Source organism: Cherax quadricarinatus, chromosome 27 (genome assembly GCF_038502225.1).
Source record: "Cherax quadricarinatus isolate ZL_2023a chromosome 27, ASM3850222v1, whole genome shotgun sequence".
Classification (NCBI taxonomy): domain Eukaryota; kingdom Metazoa; phylum Arthropoda; class Malacostraca; order Decapoda; family Parastacidae; genus Cherax; species Cherax quadricarinatus.
The window spans coordinates 27,499,856-27,517,603 of NC_091318.1; the positions used below are offsets into that span (position 1 = coordinate 27,499,856).

The 17,748-nt window shown below is 42.1% G+C and overlaps 1 protein-coding gene and 1 non-coding gene across 6 annotated transcripts in view; both read right to left on the reverse strand.

The window, feature by feature from the left end:
• Window positions 1-7,907: 7,907 nt before the first annotated feature.
• On the reverse strand, window positions 7,908-7,980 carry TRNAV-AAC (transfer RNA valine (anticodon AAC)). The gene has a single exon. It is a non-coding gene; the product is annotated as a tRNA-Val (tRNA).
• Window positions 7,981-12,111: 4,131 nt separating this feature from the next.
• LOC128691105 (uncharacterized) overlaps window positions 12,112-17,748 on the reverse strand; it is a 22,437-nt gene continuing 16,800 nt past the window's right edge. For 4 of the 5 annotated variants that reach the window (XM_070089164.1, XM_070089163.1, XM_070089159.1 and 1 more), the window contains 3 exons: window positions 15,332-15,400; window positions 15,004-15,095; window positions 12,112-13,560 (listed from right to left, as the gene is read on the reverse strand). In XM_070089164.1, the coding sequence (XP_069945265.1) occupies window positions 12,345-13,560; window positions 15,004-15,095; window positions 15,332-15,400 (1,377 nt within the window). In that variant the 3' untranslated portion in view covers window positions 12,112-12,344. The remainder of the gene's footprint in view (window positions 13,561-15,003; window positions 15,096-15,331; window positions 15,401-17,748) is intronic. The other variant, XM_070089161.1, reaches the window with a different exon arrangement.

Consider the following 17,748-nt stretch of genomic DNA (forward strand, 5'->3'; position numbering starts at 1 on the left):
TTAAGGGCTTAGGGCTTCCCAACAAGTAAAATAATAATAATAATAATAATAATAATAATAATAATAATAATAATAATACAGCAATAATAATAATAATAACAGCAATAATAATAATGATAATAATAATAATAATAATAATAATAATAATAATAATAACAGCAATAATAATAATAATAATAATAATAATAATAATAATAATAATAATAATAATAATAATAATAATAACAGCAATAATAATAATAATAATAATAATAATAATAATAATAATAACAACAATAATAATAATAGCAATAATAATAATAATAATAATAATAATAATAATAATAACAGCAATAATAATAATAATAATAATAATAATAATAATAATAATAATAACAACAATAATAATAATAGCGATAATAATAATAATAATAATAATAATAATAATAATAATAATAATAATAATAATAATAATAATAATAGCAATAATAATAATAATAATAATAATAATAATAATAATAATAATAATAATAATAATAATAAACATAAGAACATAAGAACATAAGAAAGGAGGAACACTGCAGCAGGCCTGTTGGCCCATACTAGGCAGGTCCTTTACAATTCATCCCACTAACAAAACATTTGCCCAACCCAATTTTCAAGGCCACCCAAGAAATAAGCTCTGATGTGAAAGTCCCACTCAAATCTAACCCCTCCCACTCATGTACTTATCCAACCTAAATTTGAAACTACCCAAAGTCCCAGCCTCAATCACCCAACTAGGTAGACTGTTCCACTCATCAACTACCCTATTTCCAAACCAATACTTTCCTATGTCCTTTCTAAATCTAAACTTATCTAATTTAAATCCATTACTGCGGGTTCTCTCTTGGAGAGATATCCTCAAGACCTTATTAATATCCCCTTTATTAATACCTATCTTCCACTTATACACTTCGATCAGGTCTCCCCTCATTCTTCGTCTAACAAGTGAATGTAACTTAAGAGTCTTCAATCTTTCTTCATAAGGAAGATTTCTAATGCTATGTATTAATTTAGTCATCCTACGCTGAATGTTTTCTAACGAATTTATGTCCATTCTGTAATATGGAGACCAGAACTGAGCTGCATAATCTAGGTGAGGCCTTACTAATGATGTATAAAGCTGCAGTATGACCTCTGGACTTCTGTTGCTTACACTTCTTGATATAAATCCCAGTAATCTATTTGCCTTATTACGTACGCTTAGGCATTGCTGTCTTGGTTTAAGGGTGCTGCTCACCATAACCCCCAAGTCCTTTTCGCAATCTGTATGGCTAAGTTCTACATCATTTAACTTATAAGTACTAGGGTTATGGGCACTCCCAAGCTTCAGAACCTTGCATTTATCTACATTGAACTGCATCTGCCACTTTTCTGACCAAGAGTAGAGTTTGTTTAAATCCTCCTGAAGTTCCATAACATCTACGTTTGAATCAATTATCCTACCTATCTTTGTGTCATCGGCGAATTTGCTCATATCACTAGTAATTCCCTCATCAAGATCATTGATATATATTATAAACAACGGGCCCAAGACTGATCCCTGTGGAACGCCACTTTTTACAGATCCCCACTCGGATTTAACCCCATTTATGGACACTGCTTCCTGTCAGTGAGCCATGACTCGATCCACGAGAGCACTTTTCCCCCAATGCCATGAGCTGCCACTTTCTTTAACAGTCTATGGTGCGGAACTCTATCAAAAGCCTTACTAAAATCTAAGTAAATAATATCAAATTCTTTATCGTGGTCAACAGTCTCAAAAGCTTTACTGAAGAAAGTTAATAAATTAGTTAGACAAGACCGGCCTCTTGTGTATCCATGCTGAGTATCATTAATCAAGCTATGCTTATCGAGATGGCTTCTTATAATCTCAGCTATAATTGACTCTAGTAATTTGCCTACAATTGAGGTCAGGCTTATTGGGCGGTAATTTGACGGTAACGACTTGTCCCCTGTTTTAAAAATAGGAATTACATTAGCCATCTTCCACATATCAGACACTACACCTGTTTGAAGAGATAAATTAAAAATATTAGTTAATGGTTCACAGAGTTCCGTTTTGGATTCCTTAAGAACCTTTGAAAAAACCTCATCAGGACCCAGCGACTTATTTTGCTTCAGTCTGTCTATCTGCTTCACAACCATCTCACTAGTGACTGTGATGTTACATAATTTATCTTCTTCTAGCCCACTATAAAAATTAATTACTGGAATATTGTTAGTGTCTTCCTGTGTAAAAACTGAGAGAAAATAATTATTAAAAATCGAGCACATTTCATTCTCTTTGTCAGTAAGGTGCCCATAGTTATTTTTAAGGGGACCTATCTTATCTCTGACTTTTGTTCTATAGACCTGGAAAACACTTTTTGGGTTCATCATAACACTCCCTTCGAGGAATCACAGTGCCTCTCGCTTAATCTCATAACACAGAGCTCTGTGGAGGCTGGAAAAATGTCTCACTTTATGGGGAAGGAGAGACTGGAAAAGGATGAGGGAAGGAGAGGAAGGGAGGAGAAGAAATACAGTAGAGGGAAGGGAGAGATAAGAAGGAGAGGGAAAAGCATGGGTACAAGGTTCTAATTTTTTTAAAGACGAGATATCCAGGAGAAAATTTTTATGTACACGTGGATAGGACAGCCTCTGACGCCTGACATTCCAAAATTTGCATATTATAAGCTTTAGTGCCCCGTAATGTTTGTTGATTCAGCACTGATAAGTTAATTCTGTGGCAGTGCTTCAGTGTGTTATCTTTCACAACATGTACACACAGTTGCTATGTGCCATACATGTGTTCTCGTCATGGCATTATGACGGGTGAACTCCCCGGCATAATGCCGTGACGAGCACTATAAACACACGCCACCTCCTGTTGTATGTCTCATAAGCGTAATTTTTTTTTTCATATTATGGTTACTGTCATTTTCAATAAAAGATCATATACATATGTCTAAATATGTGGCAAACAATAAAGTAATTAGAGTAAACAGGTTATACTGACTTTATTGAGTTATCAGTTAATTCTTCATGATTCATCAATAATTTTGTTCTGCAACTTCTCTGTTTATTAAGAACCAGTGAAAAAAAATATACTGTCTGTATAATTCTTTTATAGATTTCCATCTTATCAAGATATGTATGTCTCTCAGTGTATATATACTGAGAGATTACTTTAATCCCTAATTTAGGGATTAAAGTAATCTTGGCTTGTTGAAAATAAGTGACATCCAGACAGATTTTAAACCTCAATTAATCTCATCTTATAATTTACATTTACTCAGTTTATCCAAATAATTTTGTATAAATATGACTGTTTTCGATCATTTTTGTTGTCATTATTCCATATGCGTATATTTGTACCCACGTGCGTACATGCGTGCGTGTCTGTAAACAGTGATTTGTAGCAACTTTTCAGTTCGTATATTTATTATTAATTATCATGTGGTTGCAGTATTTACTGCTTCCTCTTTCTGTGTGTATGTGATTGTGTGCTCATCTGTTTGTGGTTGCAGGGGTCGATTCGTAGCTCCTGGTCCCTTTTTTTCGCTGGTCGTTACTAGGTCCACTCTCCCTGCTCCAGTAGCTTCATCGTGTGTGTGTGTGTGTGTGTGTGTGTGTGTGTGTGTGTGTGTGTGTGTGTGTGTTGTGTACTCACCTAATTGTGGTTACAGGGGTCGAGTCATAACCCTTGGTCCCGCCTCTTCACTGGTCATACCTCTGCTTAAAGCTACATATGGATCCTGCCTCCACTACATCGCTTCCCAAACTATTCCACTTCCTGACTACTCTGTGACTGAAGAAATACTTCCTAACATCCCTGTGATTCATCTGTGTCTTCAACTTCCAACTGTGTCCTCTTGTTGCTGTGTCCCATCTCTGGAACATCCTGTCTTTGTCCACCTTGTCAATTCCTCTCAGTATTTTGTATGTCGTTATCATGTCCCCCCTATCTTTCCTGTCCTCCAGAGTCGTCAGGTCCATTTCCCTTAACCTCTCCTCGTAGGACATACCCCTTAGCTCTGGGACTAGTTTTGTTGCAAACCTTTGCATTTTCTCTAGTTTCTTTACGTGCTTGGCTAGGTGTGGGTTCCAAACTGATGCCGCATACTCCAATATGGGCCTAACGTACACGGTGTACAGGGTCCTGAACGATTCCTTATTAAGATGTCGGAATGCTGTTCTGAGGTTTGCTAGGCGCCCATATGCTGCAGCTGTTATTTGGTTGATGTGCGCTTCAAGAGATGTGCCTGGTGTTATACTCACCCCAAGATCTTTTTCCTTGAATGAGGTTTGTAGTCTCTAGCCCCCTAGACTGTACTCCGTCTGCGGTCTTCTTTGCCCTTTCCCAGTCTTCATGACTTTGCACTTGGTGGGGTTAAACTCCAGGAGCCAATTGCTGGACCAGGTCTGCAGCCTGTCCAGATCCCTTTGTAGTTCTGCCTGGTCTTCGATCGAATGAATACTTCTCATCAACTTCAAGTCATCTGCAAACAGGGACACTTCGGAGTCTATTCCTTCCGTCATGTCGTTCACAAATACCAGAAACAGCACTGGTGAAATTGAAAGAAATTCAAAATATTTCTTTTCATATGCCAAAAACAAGGCAAATACCACATCTAGTATCGGGCCCTTACTCGGACAGGATGGGACTTACACAGATGACAACAAGGAAATGAGTGAAATATTGAAATCCCAGTACGACTCTGTGTTTAGTGAACCACTAATCAGTCTGAGGATAGACGACCCAAATGATTTCTTCATGAATGAGCCTCATAACTCCATAAATGTATGCCAGATTGCCGATATTACCCTAACTCCGATAGATTTTGAAAAAGCCATTGACAACATGCCCATGCACTCAGCCCCGGGCCCAGACTCGTGGAACTCTGTTTTCATTAAGAACTGCAAGAAACCCCTCTCGCGTGCCCTAAGTACACTATGGAGGAGGAGCTTGGACATGGGTGAAATTCCACAGTCACTTAAAACAACGGATATAGCCCCACTCCATAAAAGTGGCAGCAAAGCATTAGCTAAGAACGAAAGACCAATAGTTCTGACGTCACACATCATAAAAATCTTTGAAAGAGTGCTAAGAAGCAGGATTGCAAAATCTGCACAATCCAGGGCAACATGGGTTCAGGGCAGGTCGCTCCTGCCTCTCACAACTACTGGATCACTATGATATGGCCTTGGATGCACTGGAAGAAAATAAGAATGCAGATGTAATATATACAGACTTTGCAAAAGCGTTTGACGAATGCGATCATGGCGTAATAGCCCATAAAATACGTGCTAAAGGAATAACTGGGAAAGTGGGGAGATGGATCTTCAACTTCCTAACAAATCGAACACAAAGAGTAGTGGTCAACAGAGTTAAATCGGAGGCTGCCATAGTGAAGAGCTCTGTTCCACAAGGCACAGTGCTCGCCCCCATCTTATTCCTTATCCTCATATCAGACATAGACAGAGATATACATCACAGCACCGTATCATCCTTTGCGGATGATACTACAATCTGCATGAGGCTGTCATCTGCTGAGGACGCGGTTAACCTCCAAGAAGATATAAACAAAGTTTTCCAGTGGGCAACGGTAAACAATATGATGTTCAATGAGGACAAATTCCAACTACTCAGTTATGGAAAACTGGAGGAGATAATAACTAGAACAGAGTATACTACAGACTCTGGCCATACAATAGTGCGGAAAAATAATGTAAGGGACCTAGGAGTAGTAATGTCTGAGGATCTCACTTTCAAGGACCACAACAGTGCCACGATCGCATGTGCAAAGAAAATGATAGGATGGATATTGAGAACGTTCAAAACGAGAGATGCCAAGCCAATGATGATCCTTTTCAAATCACTTGTTCTCTCTAGGCTGGAATACTGCTGTACATTAACATCTCCATTCAAAGCAGGTGAAATCGCAGATCTAGAGAGTGTACAAAGATCCTTTACTGCACGTATAAGTTCTGTCAAGCACCTTAACTACTGGGAACGCTTGGAAGCATTTGACTTGTACTCGTTGGAACGCAGGAGGGAGAGATATATCATAATCTACACTTGGAAAATCTTGGAAGGAATGGCCCCAAATCTGCACACAAAAATCACTCCCTACGAAAGTAAAAGACTGGGCAGGCGATGCAAAATGCCCCCAATAAAAAGTAGGGGAGCCATTGGTACACTAAGGGAAAACACCATAAGTGTTCGGGGCCCAAAACTGTTCAACAGCCTCCCATCAAGCATTAGGGGAATTGCCAATAAACCCCTGGCTGCCTTCAAGAGAGAGCTGGACAGATACCTAAAGTCAGTGCCGGATCAGCCGGGCTGTGGCTCGTACGTTGGACTGCGTGGGGCCAGCAGTAACAGCCTAGTTGATCAGGCCCTGATCCATCGGGAGGCCTGGTCATGGACCGGGCCGCGGGGGCGTTGATCCCCGGAATAACCTCCAGGTAACCTCCAGGTAGGTCCTAGGACCGACCCCTGTGGGACCCCGCTGGTCACAGGCGCCCACTCTGACACCTCGCCACGTACCATTACTCGCTGCTGTCTTCCTGACAAGTATTCCCTGATCCATTGTAGTGCCTTCCCTGTTATCCCTGCTTGGTCCTCCAGTTTTTGCACTAATCTTTTGTGTGGAACTGTGTCAAACGCCTTCTTGCAGTCCAAGAAAATGCAATCCACCCACCCCTCTCTCTCTTGTCTTACTGCTGTCACCCTGTCATAGAACTCCAGTAGGTTTGTGACACAGGATTTCCCATCCCTGAAACCACGTTTGCTGCTGTTGATGAGACCATTCCTTTCTAGGTGTTCCACCACTCTTCTGATAATCTTCTCCATGACTTTGCATACTATACATGTCGGTGACACTGGTCTGTAGTTTAATGCTTCATGTCTGTCTCCTTTTTTGAAGACTGGGACTACATTTGCTGTCTTCCATGCCTCAGGCAATCTCCCTGTTTCGATAGATGTATTGAATATTGTTGTTAGGGGTACACATATCGCCTCTGCTACCTCTCTCAGGACCCATGGAGAGATGGTATCCGGCCCCATTGCCTTTGAGGTACCTAGCTCACTCAGAAGCCTCTTCACTTCTGTATGTTTTTTATGTGTGTGTGTGTTAGTGTGTGTGTGTGTGTGTGTGTGTGTGTGTGTGTGTGTGTGTGTGTGTGTATACGCGCGCGTACGTGGGTGTAACAGCTGGCACTCTTCACAGATTACAAGCATCAACAAGTGGCACTGTGTGAATGAGGGCCTTCCTGTCTCTCTGTTTCTCGCCTCACGTGCTGGGTCCTTGAAGACAGGTGAACTATCTGCCTAGCTCTCCTACTCCTTGTAGCAAATGAACCAGCTGCCTGGTTCTCCTACTCATTGTAGCAAATGAACCCAGCTGCCTGGATCTCCTACTCATTGTAGCAAATGAACCAGCTGCCTGGTTCTCCTACTCATTGTAGCAAATGAACCAGCTGCCTGGCTCTCCTATTTCTTTTAGCAAATGAACCAGCTGCCATGCTCTCCTACTCATTGTAGCATTTGAACCATCTGTTAGTACTTGTAGCAGGTGGACCAGCTTCTTAGGGCTACTACCATTTGCTCTCTTATTAAACATTAGTAGCAGATATGTGGATATAATCAGAAATAATATATATCATTTAATAATAATAATAATAATAATAATAATAATAATAATAATAATAATAATAAATTCCCATTACCTTCCTCATGTATGATACGTAAGGTGCCTTTTAAATCTTTCAAATATTTGCTTATATTGAATATAAAGTTTTTTTTCCTGCACTTTTTAATAGACCTAAATTGTGTATTTTATTATCGTTTTCTTTCCCTAAATTTACGAATATTAGAAACCAAAAAAAAAAAAAAACAATGTGCTCACCAGGGCTCGAACCTGGGACCTTCTGTGTGTTAGACAGATGTGATAACCACTACACTATGAGCACCTGAGGTCCAAATAGAACAAGTACAGCTTTCTGAGCAAAGTCTATTGGTACTCACCTAAGTTAATTGGTTTATTCAGGTATACACAAATACAGCTACATAGATTATCATACATAGCAGCATATGTGTAGACAACTTGGAATAACCCTCCCCAAAAAAAGTGAGAGTGACTTATTTTCTCTGGGGTGCTTAGTGTGTATACATCAGTGTATACATCAGTGTATACATCAGTGCATGCCTCACGAAATCGTAATGACACGATTGGAAACAAACCACTGTATTGTAGAAAGTGTGCTACTGCTACTGTTACTACCTATAACCAATACTACAGTTGCTACTACAACTACTGCTCGAACCCAACACTACCACTACAGTTACTACCACTGCAGTTACTACCACTGCAGTTACTACCACTGCAGTTACTACCACTGCAGTTACTACCACTGCAGTTACTACCACTGCAGTTACTACCACTGCAGTTACTACCACTGCAGTTACTACCAGTGATCTAGTTTCTGGTATTTCATTAAAGGATAATTTGTACTTATTTATGTACCTGAATATTAAAAATCAAGACAAAGGGTGAGAGAGAGAGAGAGAGAGAGAGAGAGAGAGAGAGAGAGAGAGAAAGAGAGAGAGAGAAACATTTAAGACACTGGACGTGGTAGGAACAATAATACATGTACAACATTCGGAGTTTATAATGAAGACTGTCACCACAGACTGGTGGTGATGGAGAGAGTCAGTGTTAAGAGCAACAAGGAAATATAGATACAAGAGTCGTGAGGCCAGTTTAGGAACAGAGTTAAACTCCTTGCGCTGAATAAACCCGTACAGGTGTATGTTTATTTAGCTGCAGATACATATAAATACAGTTACACAAATTATCATTCATAGTATCACGTGTAAATTATGTAGGATAACCCAAATAAGTCACTTATTTCCATTGATAACTTCCATTTCCAATGGTGACTTATTTCCAATGGTTACTTATTTCCAATGGTTACTTATTTCCAATGGTTACTTATTTCCAATGGATACTTATTTCCAATGGTTACTTATTTCCAATGGTTACTTATTTCCAATGGTTACTTATTTCCAATGGTGACTTATTTTCACTGGGGTCCTTATAGTATCTTATTACTGAAACAAACAAATAACAAAATTTTTGTTTACTTGTGCAGTATAAAAAACGTAGTTTACACGTAATAAAATATTGTAAAGCAAAAAAGAAATAAATCCACTAACATGTTAAATAACTCAGCTGTGTGAAAATTAAAAAAAAAAAAAAAAAAAAAGATATACTTGGAATAAAGTAAAGCGAGTTACTTACATTAACATTAAAGAGAGGATCAGCGTACGTGAATGTTAACTATACAAGAAATTAGTCTCCTCCCTCTGTAAGTAAGTAAGTAAATTTATTCAGGTATACACAATACAGTTACATAGAATTATCATACAAAGGTACTGAACTGGCGCATGCTAGGACAGGGACACCGCTCCACCCCATAAAACAAAAGTATCAGTCAGATTACTATACGTGAGTCTGGTTACTAGACACTGTTTGCCCAACCAGCAAAAAAAAAAAGAGTTATAATGGAAATAAGTCACTTTGTTTGACCTTTTTTTTTGGGTTTTCCTGGTTAATTCACACACATTACTATTTATGATAATTGTACTTATGAGTACCTGTACCTAAATAGACTTACTTAAAGCATTCCCATACCACCATACCATGTATTATTACAATGAGATACCGTAAGATCGTACCGAATGTGGTGTAGCTTCAGTTTTACAGTGTATCTGGTACTGAGCGAGAGAAGATCAGTACTCGAGCTCCTTCGCTTATACAACGTTATTATTGTCACGGTAAGTAATCTTATCTTCTTTATCGCAGGTGAAGTTTCATCGTCCCTAGTGTGTGTATAATGACATTTGCCTGGCTGGCTGGCTGCCTCATCTCCTAGAGATAGACGGAGATCATTTTCATTTATTCCAGTGCTTGGAAGAGCGTCGATGATGTGTGTGTGTGTGTGTGTGTGTGTGTGTGTGTGTGTGTGTAAATAGGTTTTCCATTTGGTGATCTTGAGAGTATGAGGAACAGGAATACCAAAGTTGTGTTTAAAGTTACCTATAGTACCGCTCAGGTATCGAGAATTACAACTGAGTCACTGGCAATTTGGCAAGCACTAACTCATTCTCTATCACAGAACAAGCAATACATTCTTCTGCACCCTGATACCATAGCTGCTGCAACACAACCACAGGACAACGTAACGTAACACTTATATACATCTTGAGAATCTTACTGATCCTAGATGTGCAGGAATGACACGCATCAAACAAATGGATACCAAGCCACCTAGGTATCCCAGTGAACGAGGCCACAGATGAAGCTACGAATTAGCCATTAGGGATAAGGATGTATTTGTCGCCATAACAATCATCCTACGACACACTAAATATACAGCCCAAAATATTACAAGACAAATACGAGATACCTTCACCCACACATCAAGATCAGAGGCTGTGGCATGAAACAGCGTCACAACAACATCCTCACAGCAACAGCCTCACAGCAACAGCCTCACAGCAACAGCCTCACAGCAACACCCTCACAGCAACAGGCTCACAGCAACAGGCTCACAGCAACAGCCTCACAGCAACAGGCTCACAGCAACAGCCTCACAGCAACAGGCTCACAGCAACACCCTCACAGCAACACCCTCACAGCAACACACTCACAGCAACACACTCACAGCAACACACTCACAGCAACACACTCACAGCAACACACTCACAGCAACACCCTCACAGCAACAGGCTCACAGCAACAGGCTCACAGCAACACCCTCACAGCAACACCCTCACAGCAACACCCTCACAGCAACACCCTCACAGCAACACCCTCACAGCAACACCCTCACAGCAACACCCTCACAGCAACACCCTCACAGCAACAGGCTCACAGCAACACCCTCACAGCAACACCCTCAAGGCAACACCATCCATCTGCCAACAGAGAACTTACTAGATATCAGTACACGGTTATTTATCGACTAAGCCTTGGCTACTCAAGGAAATGGAAAAATAATTGAGAATGCAGAAGCAGAACAGTACCAGAACAACCAACAACAGAACAATGCTAACACTGCTACACAATCATCAATAAAATACCTGCTAGATTGCCAGGTAACACTCCCACTGCGAAATCACCCACCTTTACCACCACCATAGCAGCGCTGTATAGCCCTTGTGGCTTAGCGCTTCTTTTTGATTATAATAATAATACCACCACCATTGCACTAGGAACCTGCCACAACTGCTACCTCTCTTGTATTCCCAGGAGTAAATAATCTAAGAATGTTGGTGGCCATTTTATTAACATGTCCGAACATCAGCTGTTGTAATACGCTGCACAATAACATCTCTAATACAAATTATTAACAACAGTTTCTGAAACAGCAGCTAGTGTAACAACAGCTACTATAACATCAGCTAATGTAACTACAACTACTGTAAATATAGCTATTGTAACTACAACTAATGTAGACACAGATATTGTAAGTACAACTAGTGTAGACACAGATATTGTAACTACAGCTAATGTAACTACAGCTGCTGTACAGACCTGTACATCAAAATTACTATTAAATAACACAAGAAGCTTGGCAGGCGGTGCAGGATACCACCAATAAGAAACAGGGCAACTTAGGTTTGGTTAGGTCAGATTCGCCAGAAAAGAGAAAAAGTGTTTCCTGACGTGAGTTTTGTTCATATGATGACTCGCCACTGAAGCTTTTGGTCATCTGACCGAGGCCTTCCACTGGCTTACCGGTCCACCCCGTGCTTGCGGGCACTAACAGCTCGATTAATCAGGCCAGCAACCAGGTCTGGTCTGAGACCAGTTCACGGCGGCGGTGACCGCCGAAAGCGACTCCAAATAAACTCCAGGTAATATTCCCAGCACCTGGGGATCCAAAGAAAGTGGAAGAACTCAAAATATTTTTTTTAGCAATTAACTTATTTTGTGCCGGAGTTAAAATTCAGAAGTTCTCGGTGCTGAAGTTTTGGGATTTTGTTCTGCATACACAGGTGGGGAGGGAAACTTATAACTCTATTTGCATGTTGCAGTTGCAATATATACAAAGTAGGCGTTTCAGCATAGTGATCATAGCATAGCGGATCCTTGCAGCAGGGTTTGGAACACTGGTTTGTTCACTCCTGTCGAATATCAGGTGGGAGGTATCACAACAGTCTGAGAACGGCGTAAAGGGGAGGTGGGATATCACACTAGCCTGAGGGTTGTGTCAAGGGGTGGTGTGTCACAATAGCCTGACGGTAGTGTCAAGGGGAAGGCGGGATATCACAATAGCCTGAGGGTGGTATCGAAGGGGAAGTGGTGGAGGCAGGCATGATGGCTTGGGTTATGACATTGAGGCAACGGCCTCTCTGCTAGCGGGTGTTGGAGGAAGCCAGAACCTCTGAGGTGGCGGACGTAGAGGCCAGGGTTGGGCGGCGCAGGCAGCCATGCATTGCCCACGAGTATAGTGGTGGGAGTAACTGCTTGCTGGAGGGGAAGACCAGCCTTCATGTCCACGTTGAGGAGGTGAAGGAAGATGACAGTGGAATGCAAGTGGATGTAGTAAGTAGCACCGTCTTCAGCAATATCTACGTGATATCCTCGACGGTTTAAGCTCAACATAGCCAACTGCACTTGTAAAGTGGCATTCTGGACGGCGAGGTGGGCATCCATTTCCCAGGACTGCTGGCCACCCACAACCCCAGCCACTGCTGTCTTGTTCATTATGTGAACATCTATATATTGTTCTTGCACTGCGGACACCACCTCATGAAGAGCGCCACCCAGGAGAGCCAAACAACAGGAAGGGAGAGCAAGGGACTTGTCCACCTTGCTGCAATTGAGTCTAGCCTCCATACAGGAGTAGTGGTGGTTGAAATCATCAGGTAGATGTACGTCTGTAACGTTCCACTTCGAGGCAATAGCTTCCCAGGCAGTGCGACTCTTCCAGGGGTGATATTCATCTGAGACAAAAAAGAGGACATCGGGGCAGACAAGACCCAAACCTCCAGCAGCCCTAATCCTCAGGAACCAGTCGCTGAAGACTACTTCCCCCGGGAGATGCACATCGATAGGTATCGAAGAAACCAGATTAGTCGTCGTGATGAATGGGCCAGCGACGGAGTCACAGAACATGCATCCGTAGTCAAAGCTGGTGTACCCATGCTGTAATGTTAAGACATACATGAGCATTCTGGTCTGGTAGCATCCTACTCTCCACTGCCCATTCTGGTTCCTAGAGGCGCCACCGACGAAGGCAGCGTTGGGTACCTGAAGAAAAGTCATGAAGAGTCTCTCCAGATCGGAGAAGGAAGACAAGGCGATGAGACCTCGACCAACCAAGACATACGTGGTGTTGACCATGGCCAGCAGGCGTGACCACCTCACAGCCACTGGGGTGCTGCTCGTCACCCGGAAACCTCGAACATTCTTGTGTTGCTTGGAAACGCGAAGCGCAGCGTCTGAACCCACACACACGACAACCTGAAGCCCATCATACCTGTTGGAAACTTCTATAAAATACGAGTCGAGCTTCCAAACTTGGCAAACAGGCAGAGCAAGCCACATGAGGATGGAAGTCTTAAGCGCTATATTTTTTGTACCCTCGTGCGTCGTCAGGAGCTGTGCAATGTAGCAAGACAGCAATAGACAGGAGGGGAAATTCTCTGCATTAAACCACTGATACCTTCTGTTGCTGTTTCGCAACACTGCATAGCTCCTAACGACGCAAAAGAGCGCAAAAGAGCTAGAGCTTAAGATATCCTCATGTGGCTTATTCCACATACATACACACACATTATATATATATATATATATATATATATATATATATATATATATATATATATATATATATATATATATATATATGAAACATTAAATACTACCATTACTACTACTAACAATAATAAACTGATATTATAAAACCCCTCACACTTCTCTTCAAACGAAGCTGTCAGGTTTCAAGTCTAGTCAAAGGGAGAGGTGTATTTCTCTCAGTGTATATATTGTATGCTGAGAGTTACCTTTAATCCGTATTTTAGGGATTACAGTGATTTTGTCTGATGGTGCAAAAGTTACAAGCAGCCTTAATGACCCTAGTGTAGTTAATAGGCTTTAAACTCCATTAGCTAATATAAAAGAGAGAAGCTTACGACGACGTTTCGGTCCGACTTGGACCATCGACAAAGTCAATGTGTGACTTTGTCAATGGTCCAAGTCGGACCGAAACGTCGTCGTAAGCTTCTCTCTTTTATGTGCGGGTTATTTGTGTATCGTTCCAGTCACGGTATTGTGCCTTTTTTTATCCATTAGCTAACCTGTTCAAGGGGAAACTATCAGGTTTCAAGCCTAACGACTCCATGACTACACTAAATTCAAAAGTACTCTAATGCTTAAAACATGGAGTAGATTACACTCTAGGTATATATGCGAGTAGTATATCTCTCAGTGTATCTGCACTGAATATATAAATCCTTTTCATGCATACATACTAAGAACAGCATATATATTTTTCAGCGTATTCGCACTGAAATATACACAGCTGTGCATTTGGACCCTAAATATATCTATCTGTCAGTGTATATATATTCAACTTGGATATATATATATATATATATATATATATATATATATATATATATATATATATATATATATATATATTTCTTCTTTCTTTCAACACACCAGCCGCATCCCACCGAGGCAGGGTGTCACAAAAGGAAAAACGAGTTTCTCCTTTTACATTTAGTAATATATACAGGAGAAGGGGTTACTAGCCCCTTGCTCCCGGCATTTTAGTAGCCTCTTACAACACGCATGGCTTACGGAGGAAGAATTCTGTTCCACTTCCCCATATATATATATATATATATATATATATATATATATATATATATATATATATATATATATATATATATATATATATATATATATTTACCTAGAGGCGATGTCTTTTAAGAGGATCTCAAGTTGCGTGTCGTTAACCCTGGTAACGTCTGTAGCTACAGTAAACACCTCTTGTAGTGACACCTGCAGAAGACGAAAAAGAATCTATACAAAACATATACAGTAGTACAACGTAAATTTCGAGTCGCGCTCCATGAATTTAGATAAAAAATCTTTTAAATGTATTCTTCAGACAGGTAAAAGATGGTCAGATATTAGGCAGCTACTGGACGGAGGGTCGAGCTCCCATTACTTCTTGCAAATAAATAATCCACGCCAGTTTGGCGCTTGAGGGATAAAAATCAAATGTATATACATGCCTTTTGATGCATCTGGTCGTGGTCACCGCTGCTGTCTCCCTTATTCCTCCCTCCTCCTGACTGCTGGAACTGACGAAGGATACAGAGAGCTGCATTCTCTATGGCACAGTTTGATAACATTAATATGTACTCTCTACCCATCCTGTGGGTGGTAGTCACACCATACCTATCCTGTGGGTGGTAGTCACACCATACCTATCCTGTGGGTGGTAGTCACACCATACCCATCCTGTGGGTGGTAGTCACACCATACCCATCCTGTGGGTGGTAGTTACACCATACCCATCCTGTGGGTGGTAGTCACACCATACCTATCCTGTGGGTGGTAGTCACACCATACCTATCCTGTGGGTGGTAGTCACACCATACCCATCCTGTGGGTGGTAGTCACACCATACCTATCCTGTGGGTGGTAGTCACACCATACCTATCCTGTGGGTGGTAGTTACACCATACCCATCCTGTGGGTGGTAGTCACACCATACCTATCCTGTGGGTGGTAGTCACACCATACCCATCCTGTGGGTGGTAGTCACACCATACCTATCCTGTGGGTGGTAGTCACACCATACCTATCCTGTGGGTGGTAGTTACACCATACCCATCCTGTGGGTGGTAGTCACACCATACCTATCCTGTGGGTGGTAGTCACACCATACCCATCCTGTGGGTGGTAGTCACACCATACCTATCCTGTGGGTGGTAGTCACACCATACCCATCCTGTGGGTGGTAGTCACACCATACCCATCCTGTGGGTGGTAGTCACACCATACCCATCCTGTGGGTGGTAGCCACACCATACCCATCCTGTGAGTGGTAGTCACCATACCCATCCTATGGGTGGTAGTTACACCATACCCATCCTGTGGGTGGTAGTCACACAATACCCATCCTGTGGGTGGTAGTCACACCATACCCATCCTGTGGGTGGTAGTCAAACCATACCCATCCTGTTGGTGGTAGTCACACCATACCCATCCTGTTGGTGGTAGTCACACCATACCCATCCTGTGGGTGGTAGTCACACCATACCCATCCTGTGGGTGGTAGTCACACCATACCCATCCTGTGGGTGGTAGTCACACTATACCCATCCTGTGGGTGGTAGTCACACCATACCCATCCTGTGGGTGGTAGTCACACCATACCCATCCTGTGAGTGGTAGTCACACCATACCCATCCTGTGGGTGGTAGTCACACCATGCCCATCCTGTGGGTGGTAGTCACACCATGCCCATCCTGTGGGTGGTAGTCACACCATGCCCATCCTGTGGGTGGTAGTAACACCATGCCCATCCTGTGGGTGGTAGTCACACCATGCCCATCCTGTGGGTGGTAGTCACACCATGCCCATCCTGTGGGTGGTAGTCACACCATACCCATCCTGTGGGTGGTAGTCACACCATACCCATCCTGTGGGTGGTAGTCACACCATACCCATCCTGTGGGTGGTAGTCACACTATACCCATCCTGTGGGTGGTAGTCACACCATACCCATCCTGTGAGTGGTAGTCACACCATACCCATCCTGTGAGTGGTAGTCATACCATACCCATCCTGTGGGTGGTAGTCACACCATGCCCATCCTGTGGGTGGTAGTCACACCATGCCCATCCTGTGGGTGGTAGTCACACCATGCCCATCCTGTGGGTGGTAGTCACACCATACCCATCCTGTGGGTGGTAGCCACACCATACCCATCCTGTGGGTGGTAGCCACACGATACCCATCCTGTGGGTGGTAGCCACACCATACCCATCCTGTGGGTGGTAGTCACACCATACACATCCTATGGGTGGTAGCCACACCATACCCATCCTGTGGGTGGTAGCCACACCATACCCATCCTGTGGGTGGTAGCCACACCATACCCATCCTGTGGGTGGTAGCCACACCATACCCATCCTGTGGGTGGTAGTCACACCATACCCATCCTGTGGGTGGTAGCCACACCATACCCATCCTGTGGGTGGTAGCCACGCCATACCCATCCTGTGGGTGGTAGTCACACCATACACATCCTATGGGTGGTAGCCACACCATACCCATCCTGTGGGTGGTAGCCACACCATACCCATCCTATGGGTGGTAGTCACACCATACCCATCCTGTGGGTGGTAGCCACACCATACCCATCCTGTGGGTGGTAGCCACACCATACCCATCCTGTGGGTGGTAGACCCAAGTTTATGTTAAAAATGATAAAAGCAATAACCAGGTCACAACTTCCTGTTCGCTGAGCAAGTTGTAACAAGAATAAGTTGTTCACGAGAATAAAAAATTTAATTGTAGTGGTAATTAACTATAGGAATAATGATACCAGCAGCAATAGTAATTAAATACAAGAATGAGGAATTCAGTTACAGTGACTCATAACTAAATGAATATATATATATATATATATATATATATA